Below are 22,740 nucleotides of genomic sequence, written 5' to 3'. Positions count from 1 at the left end.
CCAAATACAGAAACGCGCTGCAAATAACACGGTCCACAATGGAAATGTTTCCGGGGAACCAAATAAGTGACGGACCCGACTAGAACCACAAGACGTGCTTAGAGCAAAAAAACCTAATTGACAAGAAGTCAAAGCACATACATTTTTTTTGTAAATACACTATACAAATAAACTATACTATTAAAGTAATATTGTACATATAAATAATATTATAATATTATATATATATATATATATATATATATATATATATATATATATATATATGTATATTAGTTCGTCTATACTCCTTGGAGTCCTTGCTTACTAAAAATTCTACTTTATTTAATTTCTTTTGACTTTACCCCCGCAAAAAACAGAGATTCAAATTATTATGACTTACAACTTGTGTACAATATACAACATGTGTTAACAATATGTTCAATGTCATCACAATACAAATGAGAAAAGAACAATGATCTGAAAACTAAACTAAATAAATAAAAAAAGATCTAGAAGAACATGAAGGCAAGATATTAATCTATACATCAGTTACACAATACAAATAGTTTCATTATATGTTTAAATTTTATAAGAAGTTTCCTACAGATAAGGAACTCCCGCACACTATCATTACTTGCACTTTTCAGTCAAGTTTATTCACACACAACGTTTCGGTCACACGACCTTCGTCAGGAGTCGTGAGTCGTGACCTTACTCCTGACGAAGGTCATGTGACTTGATTGAAACTTGATAAACTTGATTGAAAAGTGCAAGTAATGATAGTGTGCGAGAGTTCCTTATCTGCTTGAATGACTAGCTGGTCTTATTATCCGACGCACCTATCACCTGCAGGTGTGCGATGGAGTTTGGTTACTATAAGAAGTTTCCTAAAAATGTTAGGTAATGTATGGCACTGACATAGAGATATATAAAACGGATATTTTAACAGATTTTTATAAAGTAAAAATAAAAAATGAATAATTTATTTGCAACCGTTATGTTAATCATTATATTTCTGTCGTCAGAACAGCTATAGACCATTTCACAAGATGTAAACGACACTGGTCCAGAAACACTTCCTGTTTCAGTTTGTAACTGTTTTCTTTATTTCACATGTAAAGAAAACATCTTAAAGATGTTTGTTTAACTTTTTGATTCAGTTTTAAATGTTCTGTTGGTTGTATTTTATCCCAGCTTTTATGTAGTGTTAAAAAACTGAAACAGGAAGTGCTTCTGGACCAGTTTTGTTTACATCTTGTGAAATGGTCTATACAGCTGATGGACAAAGTGCTGCGTTGTTACGTTGTCTGTTGTTGCTCCCTTCATCAAGTTCCAAACGGCTACATAAATGACACACTAGGTGTCATGCTCACGCCAAATTCCCACTTGAAGAGCTTTGCCGTCTGCCCTTTGAAGAGAGTAGGGCATAGGGAAGCTCACGAGCAATAAGCAATTCCCAGTCGGGTCCGTCACTTATTTGGTTCCCCGGAAACATTTCCGTTGTGGACCGTGTTATTTGCAGCGCGTTTCTGTATTTGGTGGTGTTGTGAACGTTTGCAGCGCGTTTCTGTATTTGGTTGTGGTTGTGTACTTGGAGCACAGGTGTGTTGTGGAACTGATGAAGATGTTTTTCTTAATTTGCAGATGTATTTTTGTATTTGAATGCGTTTTTATAGTTGCACACATTTTTTTGAATTTGCATTCGTCTTCATCAGGTTGCAGCGCGGTGAGCTCTCCCAGCCACCGTATCTTCCAGTTTTTAAAGCCAGAGCTGATAAAGGTGGTTTCTGTATTTTTGACAAGTTGAGACGTTTTGTTTTTAAAGGCCTTGTGGCAGTAGAAGCACAATGCTCCCTCAATACCAGGCTCAAAATGGAGCCATGCCAAATCGTGGTACCACTGAGCCTGAAATTTTTAAGTTTTGTCCCGAAGCACCAATAGTCTTGGAATCTGGTTGGTGAGGTTTTAATACAGGTACTGAAGACCCATCTCCTTCTACAACTGTCAACTTGTCTGATGCCCTCTGCCCTGTCTATAAAAAAAGTACAAATAAGTCTGATTAATAAAAGGTATCAGAAATATGTGTAGTTACTTTGTTTTGCCTATGCAGTGTAGACAAGACAACACATAATGAGTGTGTATTGGAAACAATAAATGAAAAATTCTTAACTTATTCCAGTCATTTGTTTTCCCTCACCTTCTTGAAACATTCTGCTTCATTCCCTCTCAACTCTAAAGTAACTTCTGGCTCTGTATATTGACAATAAAGAAGTGTTTGAAATATGCAGATACAGGGAATTGTGACATACATATGTACACTGCTGAACAATAACCAATAATTTGAAATTCCTAAATTATGTTTCCTATATTTGCCTAATGGTATTTTCATGATTGGTCTATATGGTACTACAAACACCTGTTGTAGATTTTTTACAATAAATAAAATGCAATAGCATGTGTTTTTAAAAGCCAGTCTATTACTTTTCACCTGTGAAGTTTCTTTTTTTTAAGTGTCATCCTCTTTCTGACCTGACAACCCTAAGCTCCCTGTTTCTTGATCAATCTTGACAACACAGAAGAAGAAAAAACATTAAATTAGTGCAATAATATTATTGAACCCTATAAATTAAGACCTAAATCAGAACATTAATGCATACAATTGCATACTGCATTTATATTGAATGGTAACACTTTACAATAAGGTTTCATTAGTTTCATCTATCTATCTATCTATCTATCTATCTATCTATCTATCTATCTATCTATCTATCTATCTATCTATCTATCTATCTATCTATCTATCTATCTATCTATCTATCTATCTATCTATCTATCTATCTATCTGTTTTACTTAACCAAAACTGTCTTTCATATTGAAAACATTTAAACTTCATGCTTTTAAAACTTCTTCAAACTCTCTGGTAGGCTTTTTAAAGAAAACTTAACGTTTGTCTACACACTTTTTTAATCTAATTGTAAAGTGTTACCTTATTATATGGTAAACATCATGTACACATGTTACAAGTAAAGTGCAACGCTGCATGATTCAAGCAAATAAGTTAGATAATGGCAGAAAATTAGGCAAAGTTATTCATCAATGACAATGAGCAACCAAATTCGGATACCACATTACAACTTACAGTTCTTGACTTTTTTGCGAAAAAAGTGTGAGGTGTTTTTTGCCGTTTTGAATTAATTTCGACCTTCGACGATGGATTCAGTGCGGGTGCGAGCACGGGTGTGTGGTGATGCACGAGCGCGAGTGACTGATTACCATGGCAACGTGAAAGTCACGTGCAGATACAGTACATAGACGATCTTTTCTCTTTGAATTTTAAATCTGTATCTATAAATACACATTGGCTTGCGAAAACCTCATGTCGTGAACACTTCCCCTATGAAAAAGTGCGGGGGACAAATTTACATTTTATAAAATGTGTGTGGGGGGGGGGGGGGACACGTCCCCCGCGTAATCTACGCCCTTGTTGCAGAGTAATTTTTTTTTATTTCCTCTCCACCTCTAAACTGGGAAACCTTACTCTATTCCACCTGTAAAACCCCTGCTCAGACATAAGATGGGTACAGTTTGTTTCACAAGAATTTAATTTGTAAATGTAGGCTATGTATGAGGAGACGTTTGTGGTGTAATGCTCTACTTAATAACTGATTGACATAAGCTTTGTGACTTTAGATATGGAAATAGGCATTCATATCATTGAATATAGTGGTGTAACCAAATAGAAATGTGATTTAGGCAAATTAAATGTAGTATATCAGCCTGATTTCTCTCAAACGACCAGCCACCAGTCTTGTTTCAAGATTGACGGCCCATCTTAAACCATGCTTCACAATAGCATGTACATTTTCCTTTTGGGCTTCAGTATTTGTTTCTTTTTCAAAGTTTCTTGGTCAACATCTGATTTCAGCTTGGAAGGAGATTACTTATTGGGTGGCCTTTTCGCTTTACATGAAATTGATGATGTAAAACCCATGTTCACCCCAGAGACCACTGAATGTTTCAGGTAAGCAAGGGCCTTTTATCAGTCTGGATTTATCATTACGCAATACTGCAAAACAAAGCAGCATATCACATTTCTAAACTGAATTTACAATGACATGCTATTAATTTCTTCACTGATGTTTTCAAGGCATACGCCCTCAATATCTGGCTATCAGATGTTGCAAGTGATGAGGTTTGCTGTTGAAGAAGTTAATAATTCCACCACTCTTCTGCCCAATGTTTCCCTGGGCTATGACATTTTTGACCATTGTTCTAATACAAAGAATTTCCGTTCAGTCTTAAGTTTTATCTCAAATAATGGAACAATAAAACCTAAAGAAAAACTCAACAACTATCAGCCTAAAGTGATTGCTTTAACAGGGCCATATGGAAGCACGAGAACTATTACAATTGCACCACTGATCACAATGGACCTTATACCATTGGTAAATGTTACCAATTTTATATTACAATTTTATATTAAAACAGAACAACCAAGTTATAATTTGCTAAATGAATTGTTAATAGTAATAGTATTTCTTCTCTTTCAAAGGTGAATTATGGAGCTTCCAGCTATGCATTAAGCAATAAACTTCACTATCCCTCTTTTGTAAGAACAGTGCCCAGCAACAAAGACCTGATAGAGATGATTATTCACATCATACGATGGTTTGGATGGAACTGGGTTGCCTTTCTTGGTAGCCAAGACAATTACAGTTCAGATGGACTAAAGCTGTTTAACAAATACATCAACAACACTGGTATTTGTTTGGCCTATCAAGAGGCTCTAAGCTTAAATGCAAACTACAGTCAAACACTTAAAAAGGTTGATATGCTTAACATTAATGTCATTGTGGTTTTCGCTGTGCCACAATATGCCATCAACATAATCAAAACAGCCATATCAGAGAACATACGTGACAAAGTATGGATTGCAAGTGAAACATGGTCTATGAATCAACAACTTCCAAGAGAGCCAGAAATTATGAAAATTGGTACAGTCATTGGCATTACAGAAAGATTGATGTCATTACCTGGATTTGATAAATTCATCTATAAAGACAGGGGAACAACTAATGTTAATTATAAACCCGAGAGTGAAGTCAAGAGTAATAGAAAGACATGTAATCAAAAGTGTGATTACTGCACAATGTCGACTGCAGAGGAGATTATAAATGAAAATCCTTCATTCTCCTTTGCTATCTATGCCGCCATATATTCCATAGCTCATGCATTACATAAGGTTCTGCAGTGTGACATGAATAAATGCCATAAAAACACGATGGCAAAGCCATACATGGTAAGTGAATTTATTTGAATCCACACGTAATAATTGTTACATTCATTATTTCAATAAAAATATTTTAATTAATTAAATAATTAACAATGTTTATATTTTAAGGATATTGCATATTATGTTGATTATATTGTATTATTGTTTAATTGTAATTTCTATATGTAATATAAGTAATGTCATAGTAATATAATTATCAATTATTTTTCTTGTTTATTTGAACATACTTAACAGCTTCTGGGAGAAATGAAAAATCTGGATTTTCCACTCAATAGCCGTCAGGTGAAATACGATAGTAATTATGATCCAACCATCAGTTACGCAGTTGTGCTCTGGCATACTGATGTAAATTCTCCACAGTTTGAATTGGTGGGCACATATGATACATATCCAGAAACTATTTTTACCATTGACAACTCTCTTATTCCCTGGATAATCAATGATTCTGTAAGCCTTATTTATTTATTTATTTATTTATTTATTTGTTTGTTTGTTTGTTGGTGATCCTTATCTAAATGTTCAGTTTTGTAGATAACAAAAATTCTCAATTGGTTATACATATTTCTCCAAACAAAGGTCAAAATGCTCAAAACAAATAACACAACCATCTAGCAAATTCACAAAAATACACTTTCAGCTAACAACTGAAAAGCAAATTGTAATACAATCGCAATCAAACTGCGTCGAATGACACTTTGGGGAATGTCACTCAGCGTAGCGCCTCTGAAGTATAAATGAAACTAAGCCAATCTCCGATTGGTGTTGCGTCATGACGTAATGCGTGAAATCTGTAAAAATATACCTCCAATTTTTGTCAAAACTAGTTGTACAGTCAATCGCAAAGCTCTTTCCCACGTTATATGTGTTGTGTTCGTTTTTCGCGGCATTCACGCTGAAAACATATACAGCCGCTCAGTCTTTTTGCCACTCACTGTGAGTAACTGCAGGCACTCTGGCCGACGGTGACGTCACGCGCATTCCCTCTATTGAGGGTGGGGATGGGGCGGCAGTGGCTCAGTGGTTCATGTGGGTTGTCTACGAACTGAAAGGTTGGTGGTTCAATCCTCGGTTCCACCTGACCAAGTGTCGAGGTGTCCATGAGCAAGACACCTAACCCCAGCTGCTCCCGACGAGCTGGATGGCGCCTTGCATGGCTGACACCGCCGTCGGTGTATGAAAGAGTGTGTGAATGGGTGAATGTGAGGCAAACTGTAAAGCGCTTTGGTGGCCATTAGGTCTATGAAGGCGCTATATAAATGCAGTCCATTTACCATTTTGGGGATGACTCAACACCCCATGTCCCCGCATACAAGGAGCTGGTGGAGGTTGTCTCTCGTGCTGTGGCCCGTCTTAATATCATTCGGCCACACGAGAAACACTTCCAGCAGCACAGAGAGCAACCTCATCACCGGGGCTTTTCATTCTTTTTGGAATAGACCTCACTCTTCTCGTGTGTCCAACCCCCCAGTTTTAAATTAGAGTAACATCCTGGGGACACGAGAGAACAGATATGGGATGACGCCTTGGGTGGAACAGCCGCTTGCCAACTATTTATCCCCCAGGTCTGCATCATCCCTGAAAGCCGCAGCCACAGCCATCCCACCAGCTCCTCTGCCTATAGACAGGCGCAGAGAGAGAGCGTTTCATCTAGAGCCCCCCCCCTCCCCCTCCCCTCAAGGAGCCTGGGGGCATAGACAGTGCTCTCAGATGAAGCCTCATCAAAAGCAGGGCGACCTGAGGGCCGTCCTGCAGGCGAAAAAGGCTTTGTCAAAGAGATCCTAGCAAGTCTAGGTTCTCTGCGGGCGCCCACACCTGTGGTGGAGCGACGAGGTTGTCTCTTTCGCACGGCCTGCAGGAAATCGGTGTTGCTCTCTGTGGTATACTGAGATTTATGTGTAGTTAACAGCAGTTCCTCTCCACACCACAAGAGGTGCAGTTGACCTTGGGGATCATGTGGGGGTTCCGGGGTAGAGTAAGAGTTGTTGGTCTCTAAGAGAAAAGTATGCCGGTCACATGTAGACTCTGCTGCACAAGAGAATAAAGTTATATCATAGTTATTCCGCATGATTCAGTTTCTATATTACTGAAGATACCACATATTGGCGACGAGGATATTGGAAGGATGAAAAATATGTCAGTTTGAAGACGGATGCTACAGGGTGAGCTGACGGGAGAGAGGGGCTAGAAATTGACCAGAGGATTCACAAAAAAAAAAAAAGCAAAGATGGCTACGATGATAGGCACTCTGTCGGTTTTTGACGTGAAGGAGCAGACGTGGGAAGAGTATTGTGAGATACTAGAACAGTTTTTTGAAGCTAACGGAATTGACGATGGAGATAAGCAGAGAGCTATCCTCATCAGTGCGGTGGGACCAGCCACATACAAGCTCATGAGGAACCTGGTGAGTCCAGATAAACCCAGCTCGAAAACTTACGGTCAGTTGAAAACTTTAATGAAAGAGCACTTCAACCCCAAACCGAGTGAGATAGTTCAGAGATACAAATTTGACTCGCGCTCCCGCCAGCCTACAGAGACCGTCAGTGTGTATGTAGCTGAATTGAGACGATTAGCACATGATTGTAACTATGGTGCAACACTGGAACAGATGTTGAGAGACCGACTGGTATGCGGTATTAATGATGACAGGATTCAAAGACGCTTGCTATCCGAAACAGACTTGACGTTTGAGAAAGCATTCCAAATTGCAGTAGCTGCGGAGGCCGCTAGTAAAAACGTTCAAGATCTCCATACAGCACCGGTAGCATGCAACAGTGTGAGGACAGAGGGTGCGCTGAAAAAGGAGAGTGAATGGAAAAAAAAAGATAAAGAATGCTACCGATGTCATGGGAAGCAACACAACGCGGCTGCGTGTAAATTTAAGGAGGCAAAGTGTCACTGTTGCGGAAAAGTTGGGCACATAGCCAAGGCTTGCCGTAATAGAAATAAAGAAAGTGCCAGCTACAACGAGAAGAAAGCATGCAGAACAGAGAAAACATACCGAGCAGAGCGGCGTCCACATCCACATCGATCCTATAATGTGGAGTGTGAAAAGCAAGATGCTAATGAATCTGAGGAGGAAGTGTTCACATTGAACTGCATGGAAACGGAGACATCAATTCAGAGGATAAAACCGTTTGAAGTGACGATGGCAGTGAATGAGAAGACGGAACATTTTGAAATTAATACAGGATGCAGTGTAAGCATAATGAACGAGCTGAAGTTCAATGAGTTGTGGAATGAAGGACAATGACCACAAATAAGACAAACTAAACTTGTACTTAAGTCATATACAGGGGAGAAAATCAAAGTAGTGGGGGTGGCCAAAGTGAAAGTAAACTATGAGAAGCAAGTGAAGACATTGCCCCTAGTGGTGGTTAAAGGTACAGGACCTAGCTTGTTAGGAAGAGGATGGCTAGAGGCTCTAAAATTGAAGTGGGAAGAAATAAAAAATGTGAGAACAGAGGTACAGAGCCTACCGCAAGTACTCATGAGAAATGAGGAAGTTTTCAAGCAGGAGTTAGGCATGTTGAAAGGCATGAAAGCAACCATTCGGGTGTCTGCTGAAGCACAGCCTAAATTCTATCGGCCCCGCTCAGTTCCGTATGCCATGAGGGCGAAAGTAAAAGCGGAGATAGATCGGCTGCTGAAGGAGGACATTATAGCTCCTGTTAAATACGCCGAATGGGCCGCGCCCATAGTTCCTGTCCTTAAGCCAGATGGTTCGGTCAGAATATGCGGCGATTACAAGCTAACCGTTAACAGTGCCTCCTCACTAGAGCAGTACCCTATTCCCCGTGTTGAAGACCTGTTCAATACCCTGGCAGGAGGGAAACAGTTCACCAAACTCGATTTAAGCCACGCCTATCAACAGATTGTAATGGATGATGCCTCAAAGAAGTACCTCACAATAAACACACATCGAGGATTGTTCACCTACAATAGGCTTCCTTTCGGAGTCTCGTCAGCTCCCGCCATCTTCCAGCGAACAATAGAAAATCTGTTACAAGGCCTTCCAAGGGTAGCTGTGTACTTAGACGACATCATTCTGACAGGGAGGGATGAAGCTTAACACCTGAGTACGCTGGAGGAGGTACTTAGGCGTTTGAAAGACGCTGGCCTGCGACTTCACAGAAACAAATGTGTGTTCCAGCAAAATGAGGTAGAATACCTAGGACACGTGGTGAATGCTGAAGGCTTACATCCAGTGAAGAGCAAGGTGAGGGCCATAGAAGAAGCACCACCACCAACCACAGTGACTGAGCTAAAGGCCTATTTAGGTCTCTTGAATTACTACAACAAGTTCCTCCCTAGTCTAGCTACACGCTTAGCCCCGTTACATAAGCTGCTAAGGAAGGATGTTGTGTGGGTCTGGAACAAAGAACAGGAAGAAGCTTTCCAGAACTCAAAACAGTTGCTGAAGTCGGCTAAAGTCCTGGGTCACTATTCAGCGGACAAAGAGTTACTGCTCGCCTGTGACGCCTCACCATATGGGCTAGGCGCTGTGCTGTCACATGTCATGGAAGACGGTAGTGAAAAACCTTTGGGCTTCATGTCGCGCACGCTAACACCAGCAGAGAAGCGCTACTCACAGCTTGATAAGGAGGGGTTAGCTATCATGTTCGGGATTAAGAGGTTTCATAAGTACATCTACGGACGAACATTCACAATCAGCACCGACCACAAACCACTGATATCACTCTTTCATGAGAAAAAGCCAGTACCTCAGATGGGGTCACCAAGAGTGCAGAGGTGGGCAACTCTCCTCAGAGCGTATGAGTAGGTTGCCATTGCCACAAACGGGAAGAGGACGAGTCTGACCAGGTCTTCATGTTGGAGGTAATGGAGGACCCACCAATCACGACAAAAGAGGTCAGACAGTGGACCGATAAGGATGAAACACTCTCCCAAGTGCGAGGTTGGTGTCTGAAAGGATGGCCAAGGGAGGTGGATGCACAGTACAAACCCTACAGTCAGAGGAAACTGGAGCTGAGTGTGAAAGATGGGTGTGTGCTCTGGGGGGCAAGAGTGGTCGTTCCACAGAGAGGTAGGAAAGCCATATTAAAACAGCTACACCACACACACCCAGGAATATGTAGAATGAAGGGTTTAGCACGTTCATACGTCTGGTGGCCAGGGATGGACTCCGAAATTGAAAAGGAAGTGCAGTCCTGCCATACATGCCAGGAGAACAGAAATCCTCCAGCAGAAGCACCGCTACATCCATGGGAGTGGCCGGAGACACCCTGGAGCAGATTGCATGTGGATTACGCTGGCCCTTTTCTAGGGAAAATGTTCCTTATCATTGTAGATGCACACTCAAAATGGATTGACGTGTACCCAGCAAGTACAGCAACCAGTCAAGTTACCATTGAAAAGCTCAGACAGTGCTTCAGCATACATGGTCTGCCTCAAACCTTAGTATCAGACAATGGAACTTGCTTCACAAGCCAAGACTTTCAAGCATTCCTAAAACAGAATGGAATACAGCACATAACATCTGCACCATTCCACCCAGCATCGAACGGTCTAGCGGAAAGAGCTGTACAGTCGTTCAAACAAGGAATAAAGAAAATAAAGGGGGACACTTTGGAAACAAGAGTCGCTAGATTTTTGTTTAATTACAGAATCACCCCGCAAACCACGACTGGATTGTCACCAGCGGAAATGCTGATGTCCCGAAGACTATGCTCAACACTGGATCTTCTGCTGCCGGATGTGAAGTCAAAGATTCGGAAGAAACAACTCAAGCAGAAGGAACAACATGACACACACAGTAAGTGGAGGAGTTTTTCACCTGGGGATGATGTGTACACCAGAAATTACAGTCATGGTCCTCGTTGGATACCGGCTGTCGTTGAAGAGAACACCGGACCTGTATTTTATACTGTACAGACGGGAGATGGAAGAGTCATTAGGCGCCATGTTGATCAAATCAGAAAACGCCATGAATCGCCGACACAGGAGAGGTTGGAGGAGCCTATCACTCTTCAGGTTTCCGAGACAGGACTGGAGGCCTTGCCTGCAGACTCTGCCGTCACCATTGTGCAGAGAGAGAAAATGACTGCTGGTGAGACAGACCAAGCACACTCCTCCGTGGTTGAACAAACAAAAGCAGGAGTAGATTTACTTTCTGGGCTGCGTCGTTCCGAGCGCATAAGACAGACTCCTGCTTATCTGAAAGACTTTGTGAAATAGTAGTGAGATCCCTCAAGTCAGAGCAAGAATGAGCTCTGGGACTCACTGGAAGGATGGCAGTCTACCCACCTTCCTAGTTTTTTCCTTTCTCTTTTAATTCTGTTCATGGAGTTATTTTTTCATTGTGAAAAAAAAAAAAAACATGTGAAAATACTAGACGTGTATGTCTTGTGTTAACAATGTTATGTTCAATTTCCCTAACCATACATTTGTGAGTAATTTGGAGGGGCTAGAGTTTAAAAAAAAAAAAGTTATTGTAAATATATGTTTCCTCTTAAGGGGGGAGGGATGTGGTATACTGAGATTTATGTGTAGTTAACAGCAGTTCCTCTCCACACCACAAGAGGTGCAGTTGACCTTGGGGATCATGTGGGGGTTCCGGGGTAGAGTAAGAGTTGTTGGTATCTAAGAGAAAAGTATGCCGGTCACATGTAGACTCTGCTGCACAAGAGAATAAAGTTATATCATAGTTATTCCGCATGATTCAGTTTCTATATTACTGAAGATACCACACTCTCCCACCATTAAACATGTTTTGGGACGCATCGGTTTCCACGAATGCAGGTTGCACTGTCCGCCCCACAGGCTTGCGGCCAGGCAGCATTTGTGTCTACCCATCGAGAATCGTTTTCGATCCAGCCCTGCTGGAAATCCGCTTCAGGGGGTCAAGAACGAATCCTGATTAATACCCGAAGCCAGGCTTGAGAGGCTTCGGGTAAAATATTTCTATGCATGGAAAAATCTGACGAATATTTTTCTCCTTGGGCCTTGCGCACCATTCAAAATGGGGGAAGCCCGCTTTGAACCACTGGGGTCGGCTGAAGAACCTTTCCCTGAAGGTGGCTTTTTTGTTGGCAATTACTTCTCTGAAGAGGGTAGGAGATCTCCAGGCACTCTCCATATCTAAAGGGTGCCTGGAGTTTGCTCCAGGCGACATTAAAGCCATCCTTCACCCTAGGCCGGGTTATTTGCCAAAGGTGCCATCCATTGCGGCATGGCCTACGATTCTGCAGGCTTTTCATCCTCCGTCTCACGTGACGGTGGATGAGGAGAGACTTCACCTGCTCTGCCCTGTCAGAGCACTAAGAATTTACATTCAGAGGTCCTCTTCATGGCAGAAATCGGACCAGTAGTGTGATTCGGGTCGTACGGGAAGGGGCTTTTCGCTTCCAAACAGACCATTAGCAACTGGATTGTCCAAGCGATTTCCATGGCCTACCAGGTGTGCAGTATGCCTTCACCTTTGGCCGTGAGGGCTAATTCTACCAGAGGCATGGCATCCTCTTGAGTCCTTCTCGCAGGGGCCCCCATCCAGGAGGTCTGCGATGCAGCGGGATACGCTACCCCTCAAACCTTTATTAGGTTTTATAGCTTGGACATTCTATTGACACCTGGCACTCTTGTGCCCTCGTCTTAAGTGTGCCTGTGAGCAGCTTCACTCTAGGACAGGCAGGACGTGTTGTGGCGTAGTGGGTACTCTTTCCCCCAAAGTGTCATTCGACGCAGTTCCAGTTCCTGTGAAAGGGAACGTCCTTGGGTTACGACAGTAACCCTTCTTCCCTTAGAAAGGGAACGAGAACTGCGTCTTTTCGCCACGCCTTCCCCTGCCTGGGAGCACTTGCTTCAACTAAGCCAAAAGAAGCTGACATCTCATGTGTGCCGGCATCCTTTTATAGTTTCCGTTTGTATGCCGTCATGCATTATGTCATGACGCAACACCAGTCGCAGATTGGCTTAGTTTCATTCATATTTCAGAGGCACTCCGCTGAGTGTCATTCGACACAGTTCTCGTTCCCTTTCTCAGGGAACAAGGGTTACAGTCGTAACCCGAGGACGTTCTCCATTAATTACATACTTACACATATATAGGTATATACAAGTAAAGGCCTACAATTGAAAAAGTGAATTTATAGGGCTGTAACGATATACAATATAAAATCGAAATCGGGATACTCAGGTCCAAGATCCTGTATCACGATGTGAGGAGGCAGAATCGCGACACACCCCTTCCACCTCCCAGAGTTATCCTTCCCGTCCAGATCCAATGCTATCACATCTTTAAATTACTATTAATATTATTTGAAGTTAACATTATAAAATATGTAGACCTACATCACAAAACTAGTTGAGGGTAAATTAGCCAAAACTTGAAATATAAATTCTCAGAAAATGCATTTAGCTAATACCAATATATTGACACTTACATATGTTTATATATCCATAGCCTACTCCCTTAATAAAATCCAGTACGTCCAGGCATTAGAAAAATATAAGTTTACACATGCATTTTATATTTAATATGAGGGAAATACACACGCGTACACGGACGCTACACAAAACATCTTTAATATTTAGGTGGCAAACATATATATAGCCTATATTTTTTATAATTCTATAAATTACACTGTACAAATCAAAAGTAATAGTAGGCTACCCACCGGATGAAGGGTTGGCTCTCCCCAGAACATAAAATATTTATATTGTTTTATTTTTCGTGTTTGCATAAAAGAGGGGGGAAAAAAACAATGTCGTGACAGTTCTCTGGACTAAAACTTTCAGAGAATTCAAAGAGAAAGCACAAAGACTATCTTTAAATTGAATTTCGTTTTTAATTAATTGTATCTCAATTTAAAAAAAATGTTTCATCAACCAATTGCCTGGATTTAATAAATAAGAAGAAAATATAGCTAGCATACAGATAATCACGACATTGTTTCATCAAACCTCGAGGTGCCGGCGCCTGAACTGGAGCTCGTCTCATGAATCGAAACCCTATAAGCCTATAGACCTGAGAAATATTGAAATGTCTACTTTTAAAAAGAACAATTCAAAATGAAAGAAAACAGACTGCCCTCTGCTGTAATCCTTATGAAAAGTGCATTTCTCTCTGCCGCGTTCACTTCTGCAGATCGTGAGCCAGCATCGCAACTTCTTTGCAGCTGACACAGACAGAAAACACTTTATTAATAAACAATTAAAATGTCTCCTTGGAATATTTGACATCCATAATCATTACTTTTGACGGTTCTTTGTGTCAGCTTTTAGGTGCTTTATTGGCAGTGCCACCCTCACGTTACATGAACGTGTCACCACGGCAACAGCACCGAAAACATGGAGATTTTGGTAACACTTTACAATAAGGTTCATTAGTTAACATTAGTTCCCTTTTGTAGTCACTTCGAGTTACGTCAGAAGTGACGGAGATTGGGGGTTTCGCATAGAAAGCCAATCCTCTTCGAGTATTTAAAAACGAGCCAATGGCATGCAATGCCTTGGGGCTGCGGAAATTTGCATAGCGTACTCCGCCCTACTCCGTGAGTATAAAAGGAGGAAGTGAACGCAACCGCAGTATGTTTTCGCTTCAGAGCCAAGAGAACCTCTTCACTCCTGAAAGCCATTCTCACTGTTCAAGACTCTTCGAGACGAGCGTCCTCTTCAGTGTTGGTGTGACGGCGGTACCCAGCGAGATTCTGCATCGCCTGCGATCTGAGCAGTGGTCTGCCAGACTGTGCGCTTCTCCCTGGTCGCTTCAGCGCTGAAAGAGTGAATTTCCTCCTCTCATTGAAAGAGCTGCACGCGCACGTCTTTTTAAAGACGGTTCGCCCGTGTTCTTCTGGGTGTGGTTGATTTCTGTCGTCATCTGATGGTCACGATCGCTGCTTTGTATGCCTGGGCATTTCAGCATGCAGCAGCAGCGTTCGTGGATGACTCATGTTCCTTCTGTGTGAACATGACCATCTCTACACTGAGGTCGAGACTCAATGATCTCACTTGAGTGAGAGTCCCGGTCCCCCCCGCTCGATCGGTTTCCTCCATAGGGGGCCCGTCGACCCGGGGACCTGGTGATTTTACAGTGATGGTGTGGGACAAAGCCCCGACGATTCCTCGGGCCACACCTCCCGCCTCAGTGCGAGAGCCAGCGAGCGTTAGTTCGATTCAGTCGGTTGCTTCTTCGGTGGCACCGGCTGCTTCGGGCAGCGCTCCAGATGATGATGCGATGTCGATCACAGCATCACTAGGCGGGCTTGACTCCTCGGGAAGTGAGGATGCGGCCGCGTTGCCTCCCTCGGGAGCGTCAGCGGCGCCGTGTCTGATCCCGCGATGATGGCCGTGCTATCTCGGGCCTCCGTGAGCATCGGGTGGGGGTGGAACTCCGCCCTATCCCGATCTCTCGCGGCTGAATAATTGGTTTTTGGGTAACGCTGCCGCCTTACGGCCACGGCCAACCCCAATTTCCTTTTTTTCCCCGAGTTGCATGCGGAACTGACACGCACTAAAAAATAAATAAATAAAAAAAATAAATAAAAAAGCGTGCTTCAGTTCCCCGCCCTTCCTCCCCTCGGCGATGCGGCTGTCTGTGGGTACGCTGGGGCTCCCCCGGTCAACCGGCGGTTGCTCTCAGATGCCCCTCCAAAGCCTATGGGTTCTCGTCGTCTATGGCGGCGCGATTCTGTAGAGCGGCGGGACAGGCAGCCTCCGCCCTGCATATGATGAGCACCTACAAAGCTAGCTGCTCAGGAATGTGCACGAGGAGGTGACGGACCAAGCGAGCTGCGAGCCTGCCGCCTACCTTGCCCTTAAACGGGTCACGGAGGCGGTCGCTCGCTCCCTTGGTCAGGTGATGCCCACCGCTGTGGTCCAGGAGCATCATAATGTTCGGCGGTGCGGTCCAGGACTTTGCCCAGCACTTCTCGACCGCCTAGGAGCAGACGAAGGCGGTTTCTCTGCCCCGACGGCCAGCTGCTGCCTCCAACCAGCCGTCGGCTCAGACGCCTCCGGCAGCTCGCCGCCGAGGACGCCCCCCTGCGGCTCCCTTCCCTCCCACGCGGCCCCAGCAGCAGCCTTCAGCCGGTTCGCGTCGCGGAGGAGGCCACAGGTAAGCGCCCCCCCCCCCCCCTCAGGCCGTGTGCCCCGCTAAACGCCAGGCGAAGCGATGTTCCTGAGGCGGGCCGCTCAGTGATAGTGTCATGTTTTTCTCAGGAGGCGGTAGCAGGGCACCTCCTTCCTCGGTGGAGGGCCGGTGGAGAATCTTTTGTTCTAGCTAGCTCCCTGAGCTGGTTGAGGAAAAGCTGACATTGTCATTGAGCACACAGACTGGAATGAGCGCGCACGACGTCCAGTGCGTCACCCCGTTCATTCCTCTCTGTCTCTGAGGGCGCGGAAGGGTGCGTGTGTCGTCCCCGGGCTACGCCAATCCCTTCCCCCTCTATCGCCAGACCCCCGGCAGAACAGACCCCCGTGGAACGGTCTGCCTTCCCTGGTCTCTTCTGTCGGGGAGCGGGCTTCGACGGTGCATCCGGATGGGGTAACTCCTGCACGCATGCCGGTCGACCCGCCTCGCTGCCCCTCCGGGGGGACGTCTGTGGTTCGCATGACCCCGCTGGCTCACTTCCTGGAAGCCTGGCTAGCGCTTCCTGGGCTGTCCCGCTGGGTCATCAGAACAATCAGATTCGGCTACGCGATTCAGTTCGCACGGTCTCCTCCCCGTTTCAGGGGAGTTCGCTCCACGATGGTCGGTGGCAACACCCCGGTCATGAGAGCGGAGATTGCGACCCTGCTGGCGAAGGGTGCAATCGAGACGGTCCCTCCAGCCGAGATGAGGTCCGGGCTTTACAGCCCCTACTTCATTGTCCCCAAAAAAGACCGGTGGGTTACGACCGATCCAGACCTGCGCATTTTGAACCGTTCTCTCCATCGACTACCGTTCAAAATGCTCACGGCCAAACGCATTCTCGAATGTGTTCGGTTTCAGGATTGGTTTGCAGCGATCGACCTGAAGGACGCGTACTTTCATGTCTCCTTTTTGCCTCGACACAGACCGTTTCTTCGGTTTGCTTTCGAGGGCCAGGCATATCAGTACACGGTTCTCCCATTCGGGTTAGCTCTGTCCCCTCGCGTCTTCACGAAGATCGTCGAGGCAGCCCTTGTTCCCCTTCGCGAGCACGGGGTTCGCATCCTGAATTATCTCGACGACTGGCTGATACTAGCACACTCTCGAGCTCAGGTTTGCGAACACAGAGACCTGGTGCTCCGGCACCTAGCCCGTCTGGGCCTTCGGGTCAACCGGGAAAAGAGCAAACTTTGCCCCGTGCAGAGGATCTCTTTTCTCGGCATGGAGATAGACTCGATCGCCATGTCCGCGCAGCTCACGAACGAGCGCGCGCACTCACTGCTGACTTGTCTTCGACAGTTCGAGGGCAAGAGTGCGGTTCCACTGAAACTATTTCAGAGGCTCCTGGGGCATATGGCATCCGCGGCCGCGGCAACGCCGCTCGGTTTGCTTCATATGAGACCGCTTCATACCGCTGTAAGGTTTTTTATGTCATGTGTTTGTATTGTTTTTTATTTCTTTATTTTACTTTCTATTTTATTCATTTTGTACAGCACTTTGGTTCCACTTGTGGTCTTGAAAGTGCTCTATAAATAAAGTTGAGTTGGGTTGAGTTGAGTTCAGCTGTGGCTTCGCAATCGAGTCCCGAGGTGGGCATGGCATCGCGGCTCGCTGCGAGTTCCAGTGACTCCAGCGTGCCGCCGAACCTTCTTCCCGTGGTTGAACCTCAGCTTCTTACGGACCGGGGTCCCTATTCAGCGAGTTTCCAGGCATCTCGTTGTCTCCACGGAATGCATCTACCACGGGTTGGGGTGCCATGTGCAATGGGCATGCAGCCGCCGGTTCTTGGACAGGAGCCCAGCGCCTCATGCACATCAATTGCCTCGAGCTGCTGGCAGTACGGCTCGCCCTGCACCGCTTCAGAGCGTTGCTCTCGGGCCAGCATGTGCTTGTCTGCTCAGACAACACTACGGCAGTAGCGTACATCAACCACCAGGGGGGTCTACGCTCGCGCCGGTTGTCGCAGCTCGCCCGCCACCTCTTGATATGGAGTCAGAAGCACCTGAGGTCCCTTCGTGCAGTATACATTCCTGGAGACCGGAACCTGGGAGCCGACGAGCTGTTACAGGTCCGTCCCATCTCCGGCGAATGGTGACTCCATCCCCAGTCGGTCCAGCTGATTTGGGACCAGTTCGGGGAGGCACAGATAGATCTGTTCGCCTCTCGGGACTCGTCCCACTGCGCCCAGTTTTTTCCCTGACCGGGGGTACGCTCGGCTCAGATGCGCTGGCGCACAGCTGGCCACGGGGCCCACGCAAGTATGCGTTTCCCCCAGTGAGCCTCCTTGCACGGGTGTTGTGCAAGATCAAGGAGGACGAGGAGCAGGTCTTGCTGGTAGCCCCCTACTGGCCCACCAAGACGTGGTTCTCCGAACTCATGCTCCTCGCGACAGCACCTCCTTGGCCTATTCCTCTGAGACAGGACCTACTCTCTCAGAGACGGGGCACTCTGTGGCACCCTCGTCCCGATCTTGGAGGCTGCACGTGTGGCTCCTGGACGGGACGAGGCAGGTTTGAGTTCGCTGCCACCTGCGGTGGTGGCAACCATCACTTCCGCAAGAACCTGCAAGTGCTGCCCCTGGAGGAGGCAGACCCAGCCTTGGCACTGCTCTGTCCGGTACGTGCTCTCCGCACCGATGTCGACAGAACGCAGTGTTTCAGGACCTCAGACCAGCTCTTTGTCTGTCATGGGGGGAGCCAGAAGGAAAAGGGCTCTCTCAAAGCAACGGCTGTCCCACTGGATAGTGGACGCCATTGCTTTGTCTTACCAGCAGCAAGGCCGTCCGTGCCCCCTTGGTGTGACAGCCCATTCCACTCGGAGTGTGGCCTCCTCTTGGGCTCTAGCGCACGGCGCCTCGCTAACAGACATCTGCAGAGCTGCAGGCTGGGCGACACCCAACACCTTCGCCAGATTCTATAATCTGCGAATTGAGCCGGTATCCGCTCAGGTGTTTTCGCTTGCTCGCCACTCCACTCCCCGGACTGGATAAGTGCGATATTTCCTCAGCTCTTCCATTGAAGTCTTGAGTCCTCCAGCACCGACGATGCGGGCACCACTGCTGTTGCTCTGGATGCTGGCTAGGTGCCTCCATGCGTACGGTTCCCCATGGTAACCGTCTCATGTGTATTATCCACTGTAAGCCTCTCTGAGCATGTGTCTTCCCTTGGCAAGCCATCTGCCACCCCTGGAATTAAATTTTAGTAGCCACCTGCGGTTGGTGCTCCAGTGATTCCATATGCGTTCCTATGTGGCCATATGTGTATTCGTAAGTACTCCCCTTGGTAGGCAGCTGGTAGCATGTCCCTCCCGGGATATGTTTCCCAGTGTACCTTGGTAATCCTGTGTCAAAGTGGGATCCCCGAAAAAAAAAAAAAAAAAAGGTAAGGCAGGGGTCCAGACTTTCGCAGGGCACTGGAAGACAGCTTGAAGATGGCGTGATGGCACAGACCCCCAATCTCCGTCACTTCTGACGTAACTCGAAGTGACTACGAAAGGGAACGTCTCGGTTACGTATGTAACCCTCGTTCCCTGAGTAGGGAACGGAGACGTTACGTCTCCCTGCCACTTCTGCTGTATCGCTGGGTAGATGCCGAGTTCAGTCTTGGCTCCTCAGCGAAGACATACTGCGGTTGCGTTCACTTCCTCCTTTTATACTCACAGAGTAGGGCGGAGTACGCTATGCAAATTTCCGCAGCCCCAAGGCATTGCATGCCATTGGCTCGTTTTTAAATACTCGAAGAGGATTGGCTTTCTATGCAAAACCCCCAATCTCCGTCACTTCTGACGTAACGTCTCCGTTCCCTACTCAGGGAACGAGGGTTACATACGTAACCGAGACGTTAACTACATTAGTTAACATGTACAATATGTGAACAATACTTCTTCAGCATTTATTAATCTTAGTTAATATTAATTCCAACATTTACTAATACGTTGTTAAAATCAAAGGTTGTATTAGTTAAGTTAACATTAGTTAATGGACTGTGAACTAACATGAATGCACAATGAACAGCTGTATTTGTATTAACTAACATTAACAAAGATTAATAAACACTGTAACTAATGCATTGCTCATCGTTAGTTCATGTTAGTTAATGGATTTACTAATGTTAACTAATGAACCTTATTGTAAAGTGTTACTGAGATTTTTTTAGACAATAATCGCACAACCTATTTGATATTCTATAATTAAATACTCAGTGACTCATCCCAACCAACTATTTAAAAATGTTTAACTTGTAAGCGTCTTTTTACTTTACCATGTGAGTCGTGACTACCTTTCCATGTGACGCGAGCTAGTTGAAGAATGTGAAGAAGGAAAACAACCCAGAGATTGCGGACCCTCACAATATATTTCCGTCAGCAGTATGGCAACATTTCGGCTACACGATGGAGAACAAGGATGGCAATAGTGTAGGCTAGTCTACAATACCCACACAATTTGCCGTGAGTGTTTTAACAAGCTTCCTCAATTGACCGGCAACTCGTCTAACATGCAGATGCATATCCAACGGCACCATCCCGAAATCAATTTAGTTGGAGCACAGAAAACAACCCAAAAGCAGCAACACTGCCTATAGTTTAATAATTTGCATATTGTTTTTTGGTGTTCAGATTATACAAGTTTTTCCAAATGTTATTTAATAAAAATACCGGTATATTTTTCCTCTCAAAATCTATTTTTTCACCCCAAGCCCCGCCCCCGTGACAGAATCGCGATACGAATCGAATCGTGGGTCAAAAATCGTGATACGAATCGAATCGTGGGTTTGGTGTATCGTTACAGCCCTAATTATGACACATTGGAGATATTTTTCCATTTGTTTATCTTGAGATATGGATTAGGACAGTGTGAATTCACTTGAATTCATGTCTAGCAGACATATGCCTCAATATCTATGCAGGCCACTAGGAGAAGAGTTACTTTCACATTGAGGTTGTGGTCCTCTATGGAGATATCCCACAAATGGAATCAGAAATGAAGAATATAGCAGTATAACAATTGTCTGTTGACTGTTCTGAAAGAAGGATTTGATACATGTGTGCATAGTGTTAAAGGGAATTACATCATTTGTATTCTGTAATTTGCAATTTTAACTTTAATAACACGTTTTCCCATCCCTTAAAGGTTCCTTTCTCAAACTGCTCTGTTGAGTGTAAGGCGGGGTTTTCAAGGCAACGTGAAGGTTTCCATAGTTGCTGTTTTATGTGTAAAAAATGCCCACGTAACAGCTATGTGGATTATTCTCGTAAGTATACTATAGGTGCCGCTCAATAAGTCCAAATCTTCTTCTGTCCAATCTATCACCACAATGCTTTTGGAATATAGGAAACGTTTTGTAGTGTAATTTGAAGACGATATTTTCCTACACCCAGTTAATATTATTATGGCTTTTGGCCAAATGGTATTACTAAACATTCATATTATTGTACTGTTTCTCAGGGGATCCCTATACCTGTTTTCCATGTGCAGAGAGTGAATGGTCTGAAGAGGGCAGCACGATATGTAAGACACGTTCTGTTGTCTATCTACAGTTCACAGAAATCTCCTCCATCGCTGTCATGATTTCTGCCACATGCCTAATTATTCTCCTTTTTGCCATATTTTGCCTTTTCACCTATAATATTAACACACCAGTGGTGAAGTCTGCTGGTGGTAACATGTGTCTTCTTATGTTGATATGTTTGATTTTGTCTTCCATTAGTGTATTTTTTTTTTTTGGACAACCCACATTTGTACATTGCCTCCTGAGAAATGCCATTTTTGCATTTTTCTTCACCGTCTGTCTTTCATGTTTGACGGTCCGTTCCTTTCAAATTATTTGTGTTTTTAAAATGGCTGCTCAGTTCCCTAGGCTGCACAGCCTTTGGGTAAAGCACAATGGACAGTGGCTCTTCATTGCATTTTCTTCTGTCATTCATTTAATTTCTTGTGTGATATGGATGACTGTCTCTCCTGACAAACCCATCGCTGACTCATGGACTTTTAAAGATCAAATTATGCTCATCTGTGAAATGGGGAACACTATAACCTTTACCATAGTTTTGTTTATAAGTTGGTTTCTTGGTTTCCTGTGTCTCCTGTTTTCTTACATGGGAAGAGATCTGCCAAAAAATTACAATGAGGCCAAATCAATAACTTTCAGTCTCCTTTTGTACTATCTGAGCTGGATTGTGTACTTCACAGCATACCTCTCTGTCAAAAGCAAGTACATCATGCTTTTGAATGCAATGGCCCAGATATCTAGTATATATGGAATTCTATTCAGCTATTTCATAAAAAAATCTTTCATTATAATATTCCAACCTCAAAAGAACACTCCTGCATACTTTCAAACATCTATTCAGAATTACACCCAAACCCTTAGTAGGACTTAG

The 22,740-nt window shown here is 44.6% G+C and overlaps 1 protein-coding gene across 1 annotated transcript; it reads left to right on the top strand.

Moving 5' to 3' along the window:
• Window positions 1-3,822: 3,822 nt before the first annotated feature.
• On the top strand, window positions 3,823-22,740 carry LOC120460051 (taste receptor type 1 member 1-like). The gene is made up of 6 exons (XM_089119181.1): window positions 3,823-4,004; window positions 4,131-4,428; window positions 4,536-5,282; window positions 5,511-5,723; window positions 21,491-21,611; window positions 21,806-22,740. Exons 1-6 carry the CDS (start codon window positions 3,823-3,825, stop codon window positions 22,738-22,740), a joined length of 2,496 nt encoding a protein of 831 aa, XP_088975307.1.

Source organism: Pimephales promelas, chromosome 14, assembly GCF_988280905.1.
Source record: "Pimephales promelas chromosome 14, fPimPro1.hap1.1, whole genome shotgun sequence".
Classification (NCBI taxonomy): Eukaryota; Metazoa; Chordata; class Actinopteri; order Cypriniformes; family Leuciscidae; genus Pimephales; species Pimephales promelas.
The sequence above is the reverse complement of the archived record's forward strand: the minus strand, read 5'-3'. Positions and strand labels throughout refer to the sequence as shown.